Raw genomic sequence first — 21,352 nt, forward strand, 5'->3', positions numbered from 1 at the left:
CATTCCTGAGCGCTCCTGCTACCCGTGCCGAGTGATGTGGCCTGGGGCAGCATGTGCCTCTGTCCTGGCTGGAATCTCTCCCAACCCACGAGTATGCTTGCTTTCTTCCTTACCCAGCTTCTGTTCCTGACCCTCTGCCCTGCAGGTACAGAGCCCCAGAATCTGTGCCCTAGAAGGAGGCCGAGGCCACATGGCCTATCCTGCCACCCTGCCTCCACACCCGGCCGCAGAAGTTGAAGGTACAGCCCTGCTGCTCTGGGCTCAAGATGTCTGAACTGCCTCCCCTGACCCCTGGGGCCACGCACAGGTGTCTAACAGTCTCTGCTGGGTTTGGGGGAGACTCGAGGCTAAGCAAGACAGCAGATGCTTCTCCCTAGAGGGGGAAAGTCATGACCAGGACCTGGAAAGATGATGGCTGAGGAGACTGAGGAAGACAAGCCCAAGGCGCTCCCTGTACCTCAGCTTCCACCCAGAAAACTGGGCGAAGGGCCTGTCACCTTTCCTTCCCTCCAGGAGGTGGGTTCTCAGGCCTCTGCAGCTCTGCTCATGATGGCAGGCCAATGAGGCAGTAACAGCAGGAGAAGGCTTAGGAGGAGGCTGTACCCCTGAACCTCTGGTGGGCCCAGAAGGGAGATGTGCATGGTGGAATGCTGGGGAAGGGAGAATAAGGCTAGGATGGAGGTGGGAGGGAGAAGGGACTGAAAAGTCATGAGGACTCAGGAGGAAGGGCTCTCTCAGAGCCCTGCTCATGCCTGAGCCCTGCTGCATCCACCCCCTCTCCACCAGGCCATCTGGGAGAACACTGGAGCTCCAGACAGAGCCCGTACAGCCCAGACTGATTCTCCTTCTCAAGCCTTTGGGAACAGCAAGGGTGGCGGTGGCATCTGAGCAAGAGGGCTTGCTGGCCTGGCAGGAGGCTGGAGCCTTTTTCCAAGTCCTTCCCACAGAAGCCATGAGGCTGCACCAATTTCAGTCAGGGAAAGACCTGACCCAGAAAGGCTGCTCCCCCCTACTCCCCAGTCTAAGGACACCCACATGATCTGGGCCTCCCCACATCTTGGCTTCAAAGGAGACAGTAGCAGGACCAGCCACCCAGACCACCTTGATAAGCACCCCCGCCCAGTGACCCTCAGCTCCTAAGTATAGTATAACCTAAAATCCTGGCCACGCGGAGCACACGTTGCCACAACCTACCATACCCGGGACAGAAAAGGCTGAGGGAACACGGCTCCTGTTTCCCTGGGCGGGGCCAGCCAGGTCCAGGAGAAGCCCTGGCCTGTACCTCCCTGGGGATGGCCAGGGAAGGAGGCCTGTGGGAGCAGGCGAGGTCCTGTTCTGGCCATGTTGAATGACCAGGGCGAGTCCCTTCACCCCCATCTGCCTCAGCCTCTACCAGATGGGAGGAGAGGGTGACCTCTAGAGACTTTCCTGGGCCTGGGAGACTGAAGAAGACGCAGAGGGGTTTGAAGAAGCAGAACACAGGGATCGCATGTAGGAGTTCCTCGCTGAGAAAACGCGCTCTGTGCCTCTACTGTCCTCAGCAGGCCAAAGCCCGGCACAAAACCTGAGTCTGAACCTTGGCAGACGCCACTGAAGGTCACCCTGGAGCTGAGCAGCGTACAGAATGCCTCTGGTGGCAGAGGACACCGACCAGGTGCTGTGACATGCCTTTTGTGTGTAGGTTCCAGAGGGGGCTGGGAAGAGCCCCAGGCACCAGTAAATGTGTCTACCCCCTCAACCTGCATGGCTAGGAAGGGGAGACAGGCTTGATAACTCTCCCTTGGAACCAGGTGCCTGGCTGGTGGACTTGATCTGCCCGTCTCCTGAAGCCCAGCCGTGGAGGTCAGAAGACCCCACCCCAGCTCCAGGTAGGGGCTTCCCGGGCTGCCCTCCAGCGCTCTGAGACAGCACAGGAGCCTGCAGACCACGGGACAGACACTGCTCTTTGAATGCTGCTAGCTCTCTGAGCCAGAGTCACATCTGGTTCTCATTCGAATGTCCAAATGTAATTAAATTCTCTACGACACAGCGGAAGAGTTTGGTAAGATGTGGCTTCCCCCTTTCCAGCAAGGTTAAGAAATCCCAGTCTTTCATTCCACTGCAGACCTGCTCTCTTCCCAGCCCCTGGTCTGTCCTGCTCTGCAAAGGCAAAGGCTTGTGCTCTTATCTGTTTTCTAGAGCTTATGGGGTTGGGGCCAGCGTGAGATGTGCAGAGCCCCCAACCCCCCTGCTCCACTTACCCACCTGAGAGGATTAACAGCTGAGGCCAAAGCTGCAGGCTTGCTGCAGTCAGTGCACTAGGGTTTGGCTGGGGTTGGGGCAGGGAGGTCAGCACCCCCATCTGCCTTAAAGGGTCTCTCCAGCCCTAAGGAGTTAGCCACTGTGCCCAGGCTCACCTCAGTGACACACCAGTGTCCTTTAACTCCCAAGATATGAGATATCTTGGAATGCATGAGGATTATGATTCTGGTATCTTTGGGTAAGGATCCTCTGTGCCCTGGCCAGGCCCTTTAGCCCAAGGCAGGGTAGGGCAACTCCTCGCACCTGTTACCTCTCATCTTGTGGCCTTAGGACTGCTGAGAGGAGGCGCCCCTCACCCTGCCCCTGCGGAGGGAAGGCCTGAGGAATGCTGCAGGAGCCAGTCTAATAGACAAGGCCTAGAGTGATGCCTGGGGTTGGATGGTGCCAGAGCCATACAGATGATGCTCTGTGAGGCTGACCTACATGGGAAGGTTCCAGATTTGCATATAGAGAACTCCCTGCATACACTGAGCATGTGCGTGCCCATGATCTGGGGCTGGGTGAAGCTGGGAGTGGATCACAGCATCAAGACTCTGTGGGGGTGATGTCTCTCTGTCTGCTTCTGTCTCTGTATCTCTCACTTATGAAAGAAATAACTAAACTTTAAAAAGAAGTGGCACCTGAGCCCTCTTGAAAGCATCCATGTGTCACAGGATTGTCTGTCATTTCTGGCCTGTAAGGGCTCCGCACAGGTTAAGGGACAGTAGGGTCCACAGTGCAGTCCTCCGTGAGAGGGAGGACCTGCTGACCCCAGGCTTCAGTGTGCCTCCCACTTAGCCTCCTGCTCAGGACTTCCCTGGATCCAAACAGAATGTTCCGTAGTTGGGTTGCCCTTCCCAGCTCCCCTTCCACCTGAGTAGCTCCAGTTTATGGTTTCTTTTTACTCAGGGATTTATGACCTTCATGGTAATGGGTTCCATTCTACTTCCTCTACGCCTCCTTTTCTAATCATTGTGGTATAGGCTTTATGAGAGTTTCTTAGTAAGTGGGATATTTTTTCCTTTTGAAACAAACTATCCTGCTAGTTAATGACTTATGTGGGTGTGGATGCTACCCAGAGACAAGTGGGGGCTGGGGAAGGAATGACCAGGGTAAAGTCAGGAGGGAATCTTCTAGATGAACTAGAGCTGTGCTGAGTCCCAGTGTTGGAAGCTCACCTGCTGCTCACAAACATCCTCTGCCAGAGAACTAGAGGCGCACACATGCACATGGCGTGTGTTTACCAAGGGATGCTGGCACAGGGATAGCCGCCACACATGCACACACACAGGTGTGAACCACAATCCCCACCTCACCGACCTGGCTCTAAAGATTCTATTTGTTTCCGAATGGTAAACTTGACTTTAGCAATGGATTTCATTTAATTTCTTGGTGGCATTTAGCGTCAGGTCCACCTGTCTTGGTAGCCTTTATGCCAGTGAATAAGGTTTTAAGGAAGCCAACCCAGTTCTCAGTCCAATTGTCCAGGCCTAGCAAGAGGAATATCACTGGGGCAAGGTCTCTGATGCCACCTGAGCGCCGCGAGCCCATGCTCTCGGGGCCACCCGCTGTGGCGGAGAGAGACTCACAACCTCAATTCATTGCTATGGTGCCTCTGGTCCAGATGAAACAGGCTGGGCTGAGGCCGGCTGCCTTTGTGCTGTGCTCACAGACTGGCTGCTGGTGCCGGGGCTCTATTCATTATTCAATTCAGCTAGCTCAGATGAGCCTTTCCATTTGCTCCTCCAGGAGGAATAACAAATCTAGAAATGCAATTCCACTTTGGTGTATTAAGATATTGATTTGCCTGTCGGGTGGAAATGCATTTGTTCTGTCAGCCCACCCCTGGGTAGGAAGGGGTTAACCAAATGTTTATCACAAGGCTGGCTTCAGAGTTGAAAGTAATGTGATCAGTAATGAATTTTGTGTTACATTAGGTTGTATAAATGGACAGACAAGCGCAGACAACAAGTGGCCAGGAGTCGGGGCTAATCTAATGATGTAAAAATAGAGACAGCACCAATTATACTAGGGGCCAGCTCCAGGCTCCTGCAGGGACTGCAAATGAATAGGTACAAATCAAATTACTCACTAATAGACGCACTACAAGAGGGGCAGTCAATGGTAAATGCATTAGAGCCTGGTGACCTCTCTGCTCTACACAGCAGAGTCCGAAAATTTGACTTCCATCTTCCAAGTGGGGGCAGGGAGTAGTGTTCTCAAAGAAACTCTTGTTGGGTGAGGGACAGCAGCTACTCCCTACCCCAAACCATCCATTGCCAGAAGGGACCTCTTGTCTAAACTGATCTCTTGCCCTCACTCCAGAGCCTCCTGAAGCCTGAGCACCAAGGGTAGGAGGGTACCCTCTTGAAGGACCAAGAGTACTGGGACAAAGCCTTCCGCGTGGGCAAGGACAGGAAGTTACATACCCAAACACTTCCCAGCCATGTGTCTCTCAGGGGTGATGTTTTTTACTGCTACGTCAAGGGCTGTTTCTGTATTGGAAATAAAATATTTTTTTAAAGAGGATGACAAAAATGGATCTTTAAGAGAGTCACAGGAGCCGAAACCAAAGTGAGGAGATAACAGATCTGGTGTGACCACTAGCAGCTTTGCAGGGCTGTCTGCATGCTGACCTAAGCCCAGCACACCTAGGGTGTCCAGATTTCTCACTTGCCTAAACTGCTATCATCTTTCCCTCTATTCCTCCCACCCCACCGAGTCCAGTTGACTGAGTTCCAATAATGTTGCCTGCTGCCCAGGGCTGGCGGGTAGGGGAGGATGAAGAAGTAAAGCCAGGATCTTGGCGAGCTCCTTAGGTTTTCTTCCTGCCCTCAGGCTCCATGGATTTAGCAACCAGGTCCTTGGCAGCGTGGCTGGGCTGCTTAGGGATGATCATGGAGACGTGCTCCAGTGCACTAACTGCAAGCTCATATTCCACTCTCGGTGGTTTGGGGATGAGTACAGTATGAAACCAAAGAAGCTCTCAGCCTTCCAAGGACCCAGCCCCTGTGTGGATGCAGGAAGGGTTATGGTAGGCTCAACCCACACTCCTACAACCCACCCCTAAGCCCAGCACCAAGGAGTCACATACATCAGAGTGGAGATGGCACGCTGGTCCTGGCCAGCTGGAGCTGGACACAAGGGAGCACGCCAGTAAGATGAACATGGGAGGCACAGAATGGAAAAATCCTGAACGAATGAAGCAACTGGATGGCGATTCTCCCCAAACTCAATTACGTGCGGAGAGGGGTGGGATGGCAAGCTGTTGAGCTACACTAAATAAATGTGGGGGGAATCAGGAGGGCTATGAAGCCCAGTGCTGGGGGATTCTGCCAGAAAATGGGAAAATGTCTTCTGCAAGGGGTCTGCAGGTCCCTGGGGGCCAGGGTGAGGAAGGAAGCCTGGGCAGGGAGAAGCAACCACGAGCCAGAGTTTGGGCAGCTGTTTCTGGTATGGGTACTTAAATCCCATCAGGTTGCTTGGCTTGGTCTCCCTGGTACAGCCTTCTCTTTCACTTCTAAGAGCTGAAGCTCTGGCTTCCTAGAGTCAGGGGTCATTTCCAACTTTTACTTTCTGTTTGCGGGTATGTCTTACCAGCCATCACACCTAGGGGGTTGTTGGCATACATCAGAGCACCTTCTGAGAAGGCAGAGGGTCATTTCACCAAAGATGGGCATTTAGCCATCCATGACTATGTTCACCTTTGTTCAGACAGCACACCTCACAGGTCAATGGGTAAAGGTGAACCCTCTGGCAGAGGAGGAGGAACAGAGAGAAATCCTCCCTCTATTAACCATTGATCTATTTTAATGCTTCCAGGGCAGGGCCCTTATTCTAGGGGTCCAGAAACCTTCCTCCCACTCTTTTGGCCATGTCTGTATGGTCCCCACAGTACTTCTTGCTTCCATGGTGGAACAATGCTTGGGAGGTACTCTAAAGGTCCCCAGTGAGGTCCCCAACCCTAAACTTTCTTTATATCTCTGCCTCTGTCTGGGGGAGTGGGGGGTGGGGAGACAGAAAAGAGAGAGAAAACTATCTAGAATCAGATTTGAGACCTGGCCAGAAACTAACAAGTATCTGTTAGGCATAATTATTCCCATTGCTTTGGCTGGTTTTCATTTACCTCTCAGAGGCCACAAAGCCCACCCAGTCATTCAACAAACATTAACCGCTTGGCTCTTGTCCTCGTGCTGGATGCTGGGCAAGGAGAAAGCTGGTGGCTAGAGGTAACAAGGATGACTCAGACTCAGTCCAAGGACCTGGATATGGGCCAAGACATGCTTGTAGCAGAACAGGTGAAGGAGGGCTGAAGAAACCACCTACCTGCCAGAGGCACACAGAAAGGAGTCAGCCATTGCTAGCTGGAAAAGGCACCTTATACAGCTTGCCCAGGGTCAGGTGTCCGGTGAGTAAGTGGTGGAGAAAGCCAGAGAGCATGGATGTATTTGGCTGTGTGGTCAGGGAACATGTCATAGGACGGAAGCATTGAGCTTGATCTAAGATGACGACTGGGAAGAAGGGGAGGGCAATGGTCATCTTGGGGCTGACCGACATGCTGGCAGCACCAAGCACACAGGCATGTGCCGGGGATGATGGGACCGTGTGTTGGCATGAAGTCTGAAGAAGGTATTACTGCAGAAGGGGAAGTGGGAGATCAGGCTGGAGAGGAAAGTCTCTAAGAGACCGGAAATAGCATGGCAAGGAGCCTAGGTGCAAAGGTCCAGGCCCTGGGTCCCTTAGGAGCCGAAGAGTGACATGACAGTTGGAGTAGGTCCTGAACGTGACACCCTCCCTTCCTCTACTCGAGAATCACTCTTACCGTGACGAAAGGTAGGAGGAACCGCTATGTCCTGTGACCAGGGGACACTGGCAGGATGGTAAGGCCTGAAACACTTCCAGACTCCTTATTATTCCAGACTCCCACATCTTTTGATTATGACCTCACTTCAAATTGTTCATTCTCCCCTTTACACACGGGAGAGAGGAGCATGTGTCTGTCAGTGCTGTGACCATCAGAGGACATGCATGTGGCGAGCAGGGTCTGCGGCAGAGACCCCTTGGTGGCCATCGTTACTGTGGAGAGGAGTTACTGAGGTGTCGTGCACCGTGGCCAGGAGGTATGTGTTTATGGCATTTACTGTTTTCTTTCTCCTACTGTGTTCAAGAGGAAGAGAAGGAGCCCAGAGAAGGAAAGGCATTTGTCCAGAGTCACTAGCGTCTCTCATGTCTTGATGAAGACTTTTAAATCTTGCTTAAAGGGAAAAATAAACATTCTTCCCAATGGCACTGGCCGGGTGCTGGGAACTGAAGGGATTTGGCCTCTCCTACCAGTGGAAAATAGCTAGGAATAGGCAACCTGACACTGAACTGGGACACAAATAGCAACACTGACAAATCCACCACCGCTATCCCACAGTCCCAGCGGCAGCAGCTGCTCTCTCCCAGCCTGAGCAGGGATGCCTGTGACCTGCAGGTGGGACTGGCCTCTGTCTCTGGGAGGCTCTGGGCCTTTGAGGGGCTCACTTTCTTCTTCCGCGCTAAGCAATTAGGGCATTTTTAACTGGGAGTCTGCAGTTTTATCTTTGCATCCTGGGAAGATCACGCCTGCAGGTGAAGGAAAAATCCTGACCTTGGCTTGGCTCAACTTGGTGAGGTGGGCCCCCGTGGGAAGCTGTGACAGGAGCCAGAGAGGGACAGACCCGCAGTGCAGCGCTGTTGCCTCCTCTAGGGCTTTGATCTCTTGGAGTGTATGAACCATGCCTTACTTATTTTTCCACAGTCTAGTACTAGCAGATGCCTTCAGAGAGACAGCCTGCCGGCTGCAACCACATTAAGAGTAAGGTGGACCACGGAGATGGCTGAGAGGAGACGCGGAAACATTTATGTAAATGCTGTAGGAGGAGGGGGAAAGCCAGGGCCTATTTAGGAAAGGCAGAAGAAAGGCCCTGGGTGCTTGGCTAAGTAGCTTGGATGACTGTTTGCCAAGGAACCTGGCACTTAGGAACAGTGGGCAATCAGAGATATTAACCAGGGAAGCCCAGGGCCTTTAGCAAGAGAGCCAGACTGAGCCAGAAGCTATGGCTTGAAGAGGTAAGACAGACCAATGAGATGACTTGTCCTTACCTACATTAAGAAGGCAAAATGGGACCCAGGAAGTTGGAGAGAGAAGCCTTCGGGAAATAAACAAACCCCAACTAAATACTGGGCTCGTGGGCTTCCATAGCAGGCGTTTTCGAGAAGAGATACCCTTACTCTCAGAAGGTAAAGAGAATGCAACCCTTCCCAGAGTGTCTGAGGTGAATACCACTTTGACTCAGAGAGGCTTCAAAAGAGAAGATCCCATAAAAAGACCAAAGCAGATTGTTGTCCGTGTGGCAGGGGATGTGGCTATGGGGGGATGAGCTCCAGGGGTCCTGGGAAAGCAGCCTCTTCAGCCCATGAGGCTTCTGGATTTGCTAAGGATAGGAACACGGTGGCTAACCCGGGACCCGTAGGGAAGGCTCATCCTTCATGTCGAATTGAAAGACCTGAGGGTCAGGAAAGGGGCTTGAGAGGCCCCCCAAACGCATGCAAGCATCACTTTTCCAGCTTCTTGGGGCAACACTGCAGGTTCCCATTGACATGACCTTGCCAGGAATCAGGTCACCAGAACACACCTCTCCCAGGGCTGGACTCACTGTGGCAACTCTTCCTCTCTGAGTTGTAGATTCTCCTCCATGGGATGGGGAAAATTCTAACAACTGCCATATTTTCTATAATGTCTGTAAAGTCCAATGTGGTCAACTTGTTTTTGTGGTAAACACTGATAAATCAATGATCTGTTTTGCATCTAAGGTTGACCAGAGAGCAGATATGTCTAACATTGATTGTGCTGGTGCCTGTAGTTACTGCACACGGCATCCTATGATATGTGGTTACTATGGCCCCTACTGGCAATGCAATCTTGGCATGAAAATCTTCCCGGCCCCCAGTACTGGGACAGGCTGGAGTCCCAAAACCCATTGGAAGGGCTAATCTTAGAAGCAGGATAGGGAAACCCCACATGGAGTTATTTGGATTAGGGCACATATTTGATTAACTCCAGTAACAGCAGCTCACATTTACTGAGAGCTCAATTTCTGTAGTCCTGAAATAAAGACATTAATTAGTACACACACACACAGACACACACAGACACACACACACACACACACACACACACAAACACGCATCATCTTCCTAGGGCATCTTCTCCAAAACATAGACAATCAACAGATATTTGTTAAAACTTATTGAAACCTTCCTGTCACCATTTGAAAAACTGTGTAATGTTCAAAATGTGCTTTTCCAAACATAGATACCAGAGACAGTGTGGGAGGAGAGTGGGAGATGGCAGAGGGTAAGAGAGAGGGAATCAAGGATGGGGGGAAAAGAAGCAAAACGTACAGAAAACAAGAAATGGAAGATCATTTGCTGACAATAACATGTTTGTTGATGTGCTTGATTGAGACAATATACAGTGTACTCTGGATGGAAAATCTCGTTTTGTATGCTGTAATGATGTACAGTGAATGAATGCAAATAAATAAATTGGAAAAAAATGTGCTTTTCATGTTGAGAAGGAAGCAGGAAGGCAGAGCCCTTTTAACAAGTACAAGTAGTAGTTTCTGACAGAAATCTTTGGAAGCACTTTGGTAGAAAATAATCATAAGTCCTTTTCTGCTGAGTAATTAATATACAAACAGGAAAACTCAGAGGATTTAGCAGAATAAGGCAGTGTTAGTTTTCAACCTATTGATCGTAATTCACTAATGTATTATGAAACAATGTCGTGGGTCACAAACGCGGTTTTTTTTTTTGTTTTTTTTTTTTGAGAGGTTTTTGCTCTAGGGTGCAAGCACTCACCAGAAAGACAGAAAGAGAGAGAGAAAGCGAGAAACCACCCCCCAGGGGGATGGCCACACCACAATCCCTTCTCCATTCTCCTCTTGGGATCTTGGGCACGCACGCACATGCTCCCGGGGTGAGTTTAAGTCACTGGATCCGAGACTTGAACTGCAGTCAACTACATGGGAGTCCAGTAACATAGCCATTATGTCAATTGCTGGTCCCCACAAATGCATTTTTAAAAAATAAAATAGAACAGAAAATAATAGAATGCATTGCCTAGTGTAATGCTGTGTGTTTCAGTGAACTATGGTGGACGTAAAATCTATTTATGAAGATGGTAGGAGGCAGAGATTGAGCACACGGTGTGATCTCAAGATTAAGTGCTTTGGGACTAGAACAGAGATTGTCAAAGAGATGGTAGACAGAAAAAGATGAAGCCTCTTTTCTTCCCAGAATACTGTGACTGTCAAGGAGAAAAAGACAGTGAGCCCAGAATTGCAGGAAGCAACAGGTATGGAGAAGACAGTCCCTCAGGCCCTGAGAGCTGATTCGGTGAGTGTGGGAGAGTGAGGCGCAGTGGAAGCAGCTCTGCAGCAGTGATATGGCAGGAGTGCTTTAAACAGGGGATCAGGACCTGCGTGTTGGCCTGGGCTTTGGATATTAGATGTGAGAGAAAGCAAGAAAGATAAGATTTAACTAAATTGTGGTAAAAAGAGATAAAGTCTAAAAAGAAAATGTATATTGAGGTGTATCCAGGTGTTTATTTTAAACCCGTGCCTTTTTTAATATAAAGTTTTATCTTTACCTAGACACAAAACAATTGAAATAACTCAATTTTTTTTTATTCCATTTTTCTAGAAAAGGCAATATTGAATGGAATGTCTGCTAAGCAGTTATTAGTCAAGCTATTTTGAGGGGGCTGAGGGAGAAAGGAGGGGGCTCTGGGAGAGAGCATTCCAGGCAAAAGGAAAAGTGTGTATGGGGGCTTTGTAGGCAGAGTGTGTGTGCTTCGGGACCTGCTGGGGAAAGCAGCTTGGCAGGAGTCGCACAGAGCAGCAAGGGATGAGTCTGGAAAGAGGGCAACGACTGGCCACAAAGGCTTTGTACCCAGTGAAATTGGGTGAAGCCAGAAGGGAAGGATGGAGAGGAGAGGAACCCAGACTTCGGACATGTGTGTGTTAGTAGGCCGCTGGATAGATGGCTTTAGAGCTAGAAGGGAAGGCCAGCCTGGAAATTATTGGGACATCACCAGTTTGTGGAGAGTAATTGAAGCAGAGATGGCCATGCACTGAGGGAGAAGGGAAAAGGGCCAAGACAGGGACTTGAGAAATATATTTAAGTGTGACAGAGAGGGGACCAGCAGTTGGCTAATGGCTATGTCGCTGGACTCTCATGTAGTTGACCACAGTTCGAGCCCTGTGGCTTAAACTCATGCCAGGCGCTTGTGTGTACGTGCCCAAGATCCCAAGAGGAGAATGGAGGAGAAGGGACTGTGGTGTGGCCATCCCCCTTGGGGGGGTAATTTCTTGCTTTCTGTCTTTATGGCAAGCGCATGCACCCTATAGCAAAAACCTCTCCAAAAATAAAGAGTAATAGAGGGGAAAACAAAACACAACAAAACCCAGAAAACAGACTGACAAGAAGCCAGAGGCAGACGAAAACCAGGAAAGGGTGGAGAAACAGGACACGGGAGGATGCTCAAGAAGGCAGGCATAGCTGAGAGGACCAGTGTTGAGGGGACGTCACATGGCAGTGAGGACTCTGGGGATAAGAGCTCTGGCCAGCCAGGCTGGGGCGGGCCCACCCCTTCCGCCACAGGAGAGGGGGCAGAGTTGATGCAGGAGCATTTGAGAGCTGGTGGCAGGAAGTCAAGTGATTTCTCGAAAGATGACCGTTGTTTCCAGTGGGGGAGAGAGTAGGGTAAGAGATGGGAGCAGAACAGGAAAGTATAAGACAGTATCCATGCAGAAGGAAAGGGGCCGATTTTGAGAAGATGCCGGAGCACACGACCACACTAAATAAAGAGCAATAGTAGGGGGAGGGGGTCGGGGAATGGCAAGAATAAAATACAAACTCTTAGTGGCCTGAGATCTGGGGATCTCTGAGAGTGAAAATAGGCTGGAATCACAGCAGGGAGCAGGGACCTCGGCAGAACTGCAGACACCTGGACTGAGAGCGGGCCGATTCATTCACTAAAAAGTTACCGTGTTTCTACCACACGGCAGATGCTGCTGCTCAGCGCACTGGTTTCTGCTGCCAGAGGTGAGTGCAGGCTGAGAAGGGCAGGAACCAGGAGCAGGAGGAGCAGCTGCTAGGGAGTCCACAGCGGGGTTCATGGAGGGTGGGGGTGTCCTGCTAGTCATTTTCCTTCAGTAACCCAGGTGTAAGAGCAGAGCTGACTGATCTCAAATTGGAGTTCTGCCGAATGGGACAGGAGAAGGGTAACAGGGCAAGAGGCACAAGGATGTTAGCAAGAAAGCAACTCAGCTGGTTTTGTTAGAGCTGTACTTGCCAGTCACACCTACGATCTAATTAGACCAATGGCTGGCAGCTCTCACAGAGGGCTGAACCACACCTGCCTTAGACATTAGCTGGGTTTTCAACAGCCCCCTCTCAATCTTCACTACACACGGGGAAGCCTGGTAAAAGGCAGATCCTGGCTGAGTAGGGCTGGGAGAGGCTTTAGACTGCATTTCTTTCTTTTTTTTTTTTTTTTAAGGTTTTTGCCATAAGGCAGACGCACTTGCTAGGGAGACAGAGAGAGGGAAAGTGAGAAATCACCCCCCTGAGGGGATGGCCACACTGTAATCCCTTCTCCTCCTGGGATTTTGGGCATGCATGTATATGTGCCTGGTATGAGTTTCAAGCTGCTAGATCTGGGACATGCTGCAATTCCTTCTCCTCTTGGGATTTTGGGCATGCATGCACATGTGCCTGATGTGAGTTTCAAGCCATTAGATCTGGGACTCAAGCCACGTTAGGCCACACGGGAGTCCAGCGCCTTAACCACCATGCTGGCCCCAGATTGCATTTCTAATCAGCTCCTAGGTAATGATGGTGCTGCTGGTCTACAAGATCACTCCTGTTTTTAAAAACAGAATTATTTTATTTAACTTCATTTATTTTCTTATTTATTTTAAGAGAGGGACAGAATGTGTGCGTGTGTGTGTGTGTGTGAGAGAGAGAGAGAGAGAGAGAGAGAGAGAGAGAGAGAAAAGTGAGAAAGCAAGCCACCAGGCCCAGGACCTGAGGTTGGCCATGTGGGAGTCCAACGCCCTTAATCACCACGTCACCTGCCAGCCCCAAGATCACTTATTTTTTTTTCAATTTTATTTTAAAATGGCAAATAAAAATGTATTTGTCATGTATAACATGCTATTTTGAAATCTGTATAAATTTAAAAAATAGCTAAATTGGGGCCCAGCAGATGGCATAATGGTTATGTCGCTGGACTCCCATGTGGTTGACCGCACTTTGAATCCCAGACCAGGTGGCTTAAAACTCACACCAGGCATGTATGCATGCGTGCTCAAAATCCCAAGAGAAGAATGGAGGAGAAGGGATTGCAGCCTGTCTCTCTGTCTCTTTCTGTCTCTCCAGCGAGTGCATGTACCCTATAGTAAAAATATCTCTCTTAAAAAATAAAAAATAGCTAAATTCTTCTAGTTAACATGTATTACCTCACATTTCATTTTTGGTGGTGGGAACACTTAAAATCTCAGCACTCTTAGTGATTTTTAAGAATACAATACATTTTTCTAACTGTGGTTTCCATGTTGTGTGATAGATTTCTTGAACTTAAAATAACAGAACTTTCATATCCTTTGATCAATGCTAACCCGCCCCAAAGGTTTTGCTTCACTTTTGGAGTGGGTCGATCTGACCCATGGTACAGCTTACCAGTGAGATGCTAGAACCACCTGACATTTTCAGGAATTCGGCTAGCTGACTGACATTATGCTGATAGCTGAAGCTGGCCATCACAGGAGCTTTTATACTTAGATATCTCCAGATCAGGGCTTCCTCGCATCCCTGCAGAGAGGTGGTTGTTAAACACTTAGCAGCACTCCAAGAGCTAAGCCTGCATACTATGAGCATGCCACAGGGTGGGTGTCAGTGTCCTGACAGCCAGGCTGGAGCTGGCCTCTGTGCTCATTCATACTTTGATAAAGAAGCCATCAGTCCTGGCTGCTATAGTACATGAGGTCCTTGCTGGGAGGTATGGAAGGGATGGATGGATCTCTGGTGCATCAGAGGCAAACACTAGATGTCCCTGTTTGTGCTATGAGAGGCTGCTGCGGGCCAAGGTGATTGCTAGAGATCCACACCCCATTGCTCTGTATTGCCATGGCTATCCTTGGGCAGTAGGCCAGCTTGGCTGGGTGGGCCAGGCTGCCCTTGCAAGGCCTCTGTGCTGCACAACCAGGCTGATACTCAATCTATTGATAATGTAAAAAGAGTCTTAACAATGGAGACGGAAATGAGTTAACTTCCATATGATCTACCTTACTATCGGCCATTAAAATAGAAGCAGATTTAAAAATAAATAAACAAAATATATCTGGTTTGGCTCCATAGCCTAGTGCTCAAGGCAATTAGATTTTAAATGGCCAACTGCAGTTAGAGTCCCAGCCCCTAAATGGGTATGTGCGCATGCCCCAAATCCCAACAGGATGGAGCAATGGAAGGGAAGGGATTGCAGCCAACCACGTCCCATTGGGGGGTTCTCTCTCTCTCGGGAGTGCATGCACCCTCTGGCTATTAAAAAAAAGCAACATATACATCTAATATGGTCAAAGAAAGCCAGCTGAATCCCTTTTGGTGTTTGGATAAATCCCCTCTGCTGAAAAAATGGGAATCTCCTATTTTTTTTTTGGAGAGGTTTTCTTTCTTTTTTTGTTTTTTGCTATAGGGCGTGTGCACTCACCAGAAAGACAGAGACAGGAAACGAGAAATCATCCCCCAGGGGGGATGGCCACACCGCAATCCCTTCTCCTCCTTTCTCCTCTCGGGATCTTGGGTATGCATGGACACACGCCCAGCGTGAATTTAAGCCACTGGGTCCAGGACTCGAACCACAGTCGACTACGTGGGAGTCCAGTGACATAGGCATTATTATAACTGCTGGTCCCAGAGTCTCCTATTTCTGACCTATGAGTCATATAGTTTTTTTTTTTTTTTAAGAATTACTTATTTAATTTTATTTATTCATTCATTTATTTTTTAATTTGACTAGGGAAAAGCACAGAGAGAAAGAGAGGGAAGGTGAGAAAACAAGCCACCAGGTCTGGGATTCAAACTGAGGTTGGCCATGTGGAAGTGTCCAGTGCCTTAACCACCATGTTGTTGCTGGCCCCGGGTCATACAGTTTTAATTTCTTCCTTCTTTTTTCTTTCTTTCTTTTTAAAAATTTATTTAATTTCACAAACCTGCTTAAAGCCACAAAGACTTTCCTGAATCCCTCGGCTGCTGGGCAGATGACTCGCCGCCAGTGTTGCCCAGGTTACTGTCTATGGCAGGCCAACATTCCATGACTCTGACCGAACTGCCTTCACGCTTGTTTGCTGGATGCCACTGAGATGCTCCAAGGGGCTTCTGAGAAGGTGGCCGGAGAGAAGAACCGACCAGGCACAACTCTGACCCTTGGAGGAGGGAGGCTCCCAGGTAGAGGGTCTAGGGACACCGGGCTCTGGATTCTGGGAGCTGAGGCTGGTGGGGGACCCCTGAGATGCAGAGGAAAGACTGTGCCATGGACAGGGCTTGAGAAGGAAAGAGCTTCCTCCCTTAGGCCCACTGCCAAGGAAACTGGGGTGAGAGCCCTGGTAAATGGCTCCTCATCTCTGGAGTAGGTGGAGAACAGCAGCACGTAATATGTTATCCATGAGTCAGGGGTACTGTGATGGGGCGGAGTGGAGTACATGACAGTGAGGGACACAGCTGTGGCAGCTTCCAAGGTTCACATCTCCTTCCTGTAAAGGGGTGTGGAAGGGGGTGGTCCTAGTAGGGAGCTGCTTCCTATGGCGTGTTAAGGCATTTCTCTGTCTGGGCAGACTCCTCCTCTTCCTCCCTAGCATCCACTCACCCCATTCTGTTCATCTGCCAGTTGTTGCATATGCGCTCTGGGCTGGCCACCCAGCGGGGGCTGTGGCCATGCCATTTCCTCCCTTCCTCTTAGCATTGGCAGGGAGGGAATGGCATGATGATGAGGGAGAAGAGAGGGAAAAGCCTAACAGCATCCAAGGGACCTGGAGAACTGCAGGGAAGTTGTGCCCGGCATTTCAGACCCTGCCGAGAATGTTCTGGCTCTCTAAATCCTGCTGGTCCTGATCAGAAGCTGCCCCAGGGTTTTATAACCTCTTCGTGGGACCCCATTTCCAGGTTAGCATGTGAGCAGGGATAGCAAAGAGTGACAGTCTCAAGAAGATTCAGGCAAGCAAGAGAGGGAAGGTCTCAGCCAGGATCTGCTCATCCCAATGAAAAGTCCCCATTGAGCTTGGAAAGCCGGGGCCGCCTTTGTCAGGTGCAGAGGAGTGCTGGAGCAGTCACCAGCAGCACGGGCAGTGAGATCAAAAAAGTGCTTCCGAGAAAGGAGAGGCAGACTGGATTACAGCTGTACGGAGACGGGAGGACGGTGGTCTTCCCCAAGGGCATACTTGTGCGTATGTGCATGTGTGTGAGCATGAGTACACATGTGTGCCTGGGCAGTGCTCCCGCATCATCTCTGGATATCTTCTGATCACTCTACAAATGCGGGAAGACAACCCCAGGCCCAGTCGCTGGACTCTCCCAGAGGCAAGAGTTCAGGGCAGAAGGCAGCAGAGAACAGGCCGTCTGGGGGGCCGAGGCCAGCCCACCAGCTTCATGCTTGCTCCTGCCGGTGAGCAGGGCCCACCAGCGTCACCAGTCTATAAAAGCTCAAGTGTGACTGAAGGTGTTCTGCTGCTGTAGACTCAGTGTCCTGGTGCTGCTGAGAAGCCTGGGGACTCCCTTCTCCTAGAGAAGGCGTCCTTCTGGGAGCCACTTTCAGTACACTGCAGTGTGCATTGGAGCATTGGTGTGTGTCATTCCGGTAGGAGGGCAGTTCCATTGGGAACACCCCTTTCCATGGGCTTTCCCAACACCAGAGGTTTCCAAAACGGACGGGCATCAGAGTGTGACAACTAAGGAAACACACAGCAGACACACCCTCTTCCCACACCACAGGTGCCAGTCATTGCCAAGTCAGCCTGGAAGTCTGACCACACCTTTACCTGTTCCGGATCCGACGGCATCCCGGCTCGGCGACTCAGCCATGGCATCCGCCAGCCGCTCCCGGAGGCCCTCCTCCGTGTGCTCCATGGAGGACATGTGCCGCAGCCCGAAGCCCTCGGGCCAGCTCCCGCACACCTCCAGCAGGGTCACGCTCCGGTCAAAGGTACCTGCGGCACACGTGGGACAGCCGACAGTGAGTCCATACCTTCCGAGAGTGGGCCATCCTTGCCTGCCCACCCCACTCCCTCCTGCCCCAAAGAGCCGTTCTTGCTCTTCTGCAGAATGGGTGCGTGGAGCGGAACCGAACAGCTCGTGCCACTGAACCAGGGCGTAGAGCTGTGGACGATGTCCTCTGTGCCACCGAAGCTGGTGGCTTTTAAACTTTCTGACAAGCTACAGTCCTCTATGCTTCATGGACTGGGACAAGGAATGGGAACCAGGCTCGGCCAAACATCTCTACTCTGTTTGATATGATGGGACTCCACTTAAAATTTCATATAAAAAAAGGATTACATAGCCTGTATATTTTTTTAATTAAAGGAGCTCTCTAGGGGGCCGATAGATGGTGCGGTAGTTAAGGTGTTGGACTCTCACATGGCCAACTGTGGTTTGAGTCCTGGACTTGGCGGCTTGCTTTCTTACTTTCCCTTTCTCCCCTTCTCTCTCTTTGGTCAAATTAAAAAATAAATAATAATAACAAGTAATTCTTAAAACAATCAATCAAACAAAAGCTTTCTAAACCACTATATCCTATAACCTATACCCAACTTTCTAATTTTACAGTTGAGTCTTAGAGAAGTTATAGCCCAAGATCAAACAACAAGTTAGTGGCAGACAGAGCTGGTCCAGGAACTCAGATCTCCTGATGCCTCAGTCTAGAACTCATTCTGTTCCACCACAGAGTCTCCCAGCTGCCAAGGCTGTGTGCCTAACCTGGGTACCACTGTGGGGTTAGCAGCAGCAGAACTGGGTGATAGCATCTTCGGCCAAGATCTTTCCTTAATCCAAAGCTGCTCCCCAATTCCGAAAAGTACATGGTGTTCCGCTGAATGCCAAGATTAGATTTTACATACAAGATCACTTTAATGTCCAAATTTAAATTATTCTACTTTATTATGCAGCAAGTCTTCTGTGAAAGCTTATTTCATCCACTCTCTCTTGGAAGGAGATTATAGTCATGCTCTGTTGCTTTAAGCACATAACCATTTCCCCAGCGATTAGGTAACTGAAGCCTCTGCATTTATTGGGCTTGGTTCCTGCCAGCACCAAGAAGATGGGGGAAAAATGCAAATGCCAATGTTTCCCAAAGTTAAAAGTACACGCAGCACACACTCTTTATCAGGCCTTGCTGCTCTTCTTTGATCAGCCGTCAGAAACGATCTTCCCCAGGCAGTCGGGCCTGGGCAGTGTCAGCACACACTCTCTGCCAATGACAGGTGGTAATAGAGAGGGTGCGAGCCCCAGTCCCGGCAGGCGGCCCTGCCTCTGATAATGGCCAAAGCACTGAGGTGATAACCGTTAGTAAACACTCCGACACGGTGACTCCATACATCAGCAAAGAGAGCCAGATAATCCTGAACTCTCCCGACCAGACAAAGGCCTTGGCCAGCTTGCTGGGATTTAGATGTGTGGCAAGGGTCACTCCTGGCTCCTGAATTTCATCAGCCAAGCTTGGGTTTGATTTATCTCTTACTTAATCGTAAGGTAGATCCCTGGCACTGGGAGAGTGAGCGGCAGCTATAAATGCACTGCTCCATGAAGCCCGCCTTGGGGATGAGCTGCTTCGGATGAGCTGGTCAGGTAGGACTCAGGAATGGATAAGCCCTGCGCCACCTCCTCTCTGCATCAAGTAGGGTCAGGATGTAGGTCTGGAGAGCCAGGCACGGGGAATCAGGGGTGGGGTGCTGAGTGGCAGCTGATCCTCTAAGGGCTGAACTGTGCTTGAGTCATGCACCGGCAGCGCCAGCCCAGAGCCCACACTCAACCAGCATCAGCGACAACCCCCGGCTGCCCAGCGCCCAGGACACACACACAGGGGCCGATGACATAGACTGAGCTTTCGATGTTACTGCCCACTCTCTGAGTGATGTGAGGCAAGTTCCTCTATTTCCCATCTCTGAAGTGGGACTAATAACTCTCTGCTCTGTCTCAGAGGAGTGAAGAGATTAAGTAAGGTCCTGCCAGAAGCCTGTGCTTTCCTCGAGTGCTTCCCCAGTCTCATTTGACAAGCTCAAGAGTTCTGGCATCATTGTTTTTCTGAAGGATCTGCCTGGGACACCTATGCTTAGTGATTTCAGAAGAGGACATGACAAGAAAATGTGGGCCCTCCTCGCCCTGTACACTCCACTTTCTTTTTCTTTTCTCTTTTTGAGAGGTTTTTGCTATAGGGCACGTGCGCTGGAAAGACAGAGAGAGACAGAGAGACAGAAAGCAAGAAATTACCCCCCAGAGGGGATGGCCACGCTGCAATCTCTCCTCCATTCTTTCGTGATCTTGGGTACGCATGCACACGTGCCTGGCGTGAGTTTAAGCCACCGGGTCTGGGACTCGAACTACGGTCGACTACATGGGAATCCAGTAACATAGCCGTTACGCTAACTGCTTGTTCCTATACTTCACTTTCTTATGCACGGAGTTGTTTCAGAGCCTGGGAAATTGGACTGAATGAGTACTCACTTTCTCACCTCACAAAAGCAGGGCTCCTGCCTGTAGACAGAGCTTGGTGAGGGTACATACTATATTCAGAAATCAGGCAGGAGAGCTGGCGGCAGGGCCAGGAGGACTATTAGAAGCCAACTTAGGAAGAAAAGAAAAATCTAGAAAAATCTTATAGCAAGGATGATTCAGGTAAGAGGTGGGCCCAGTCCATGACACATGGTAAAGAGCAGGGGAGTATGAGAGATCTTCAAAAGTTCATAAAAATGTGGGGCTGGCAGGTGGTGTGGTGGTTGAAGGCACTGGACTCCCACATGGCTGACCACAGTTCAAGTCCTGGACCTGGCAGCTTGTTTTCTCACTTTCTCTCTTTCTCTCTCACTTTGTCCCTCTCTGGTCATATTAAAATAAATAAATAAATAAAATAAAAAGTTAAATTAAAAAATTCTTTTAAAAAAGATAATAAAATATGTATTATGAAAAAACTATGTATGTATAAATTTCTTTTTTGGGGGAGAGGTCTTTGCTATAGGGCACATGCGCTCGCCAGACAGAGAGAGGCAGAGAGACAGAAAGCGAGAAATCAACCCCAGGGGGGATGGCCACGCCGCAATCCCTTCTCCTCCATTCTCCTCTCGGGATCTTGAGCACGCACGCACACGCGCCCGGTATGAGTTTAAGCCACCGGGTCTGGGACTTGAACCACGGTCGACTACATGGGAGTCCAGCGACATAGCCATTACGCTAACTGCTGGTCCCTGTATGTATAAATTTCAAAAAATGTTTTGCTCCAAAATAAACTTGTAATGTAATTCCATTTTTTTCTGTGAACTTTTTCAAGTATCTTTGGTGTGTGATTTTTTAAAAAGAATAATTTTATTTAACTTGATTTATTTATTTTAATTTGACTAGAGAGGGGTAGAGTGCAAGTGAGAGAGAGAGAGAGAGAGAGAGAGAGAGAGCAAGCAAGCCGCCAGGTCTGGGACTGGACCCGCGATAGGCCATGTGGGAGTCCAGCACCGTAAACCACCATGCCACCTGCTGGACACAAGTATGTATAATTTTTTTAAGGGAAAAAGTAACAGTATAAGGAGAAAGGAACCATGAACTAGTGTTTCGGTGGAGAATGGAAAGTGACCTGGACTTAAATACAGACTGTAACATCTATTAGCTGGATGATGCCAGGTTTGAACCTCTGACTTCTCATCCATAATAATGGAAACACAATACAACAACATAGGGTTGTAGTGAGAGCTGCGTTAGGTTGTAAAAGTTCCCAATACTGGGGCCAGCA

General features: G+C 49.8%; 1 protein-coding gene across 12 annotated transcripts in view; it reads right to left on the reverse strand.

Moving 5' to 3' along the window:
• The window catches only part of LOC102480701 (breast carcinoma-amplified sequence 3), a 27,975-nt gene extending 10,079 nt beyond the window's left edge, over positions 1–17,896 (reverse strand). Inside the window, exons 1-2 of one of the 12 annotated variants that reach the window (XM_014583251.2) lie at positions 17,397–17,896; positions 4,710–4,775 (exon numbers count right to left, since the gene is read on the reverse strand). In XM_014583251.2, the coding sequence (XP_014438737.1) occupies positions 4,710–4,775; positions 17,397–17,499 (169 nt within the window). In that variant the 5' untranslated portion in view covers positions 17,500–17,896. The remainder of the gene's footprint in view (positions 1–4,709; positions 4,776–17,396) is intronic. The other 11 variants (XM_014583258.2, XM_014583252.2, XM_014583254.2 and 8 more) reach the window with 11 other exon arrangements.
• Between the last annotated feature and the right edge of the window lie 3,456 nt (positions 17,897–21,352).

This window comes from Tupaia chinensis, unplaced genomic scaffold (assembly GCF_000334495.1).
Source record: "Tupaia chinensis unplaced genomic scaffold, TupChi_1.0 Scaffold144174_1, whole genome shotgun sequence".
NCBI lineage: Eukaryota > Metazoa > Chordata > Mammalia > Scandentia > Tupaiidae > Tupaia > Tupaia belangeri.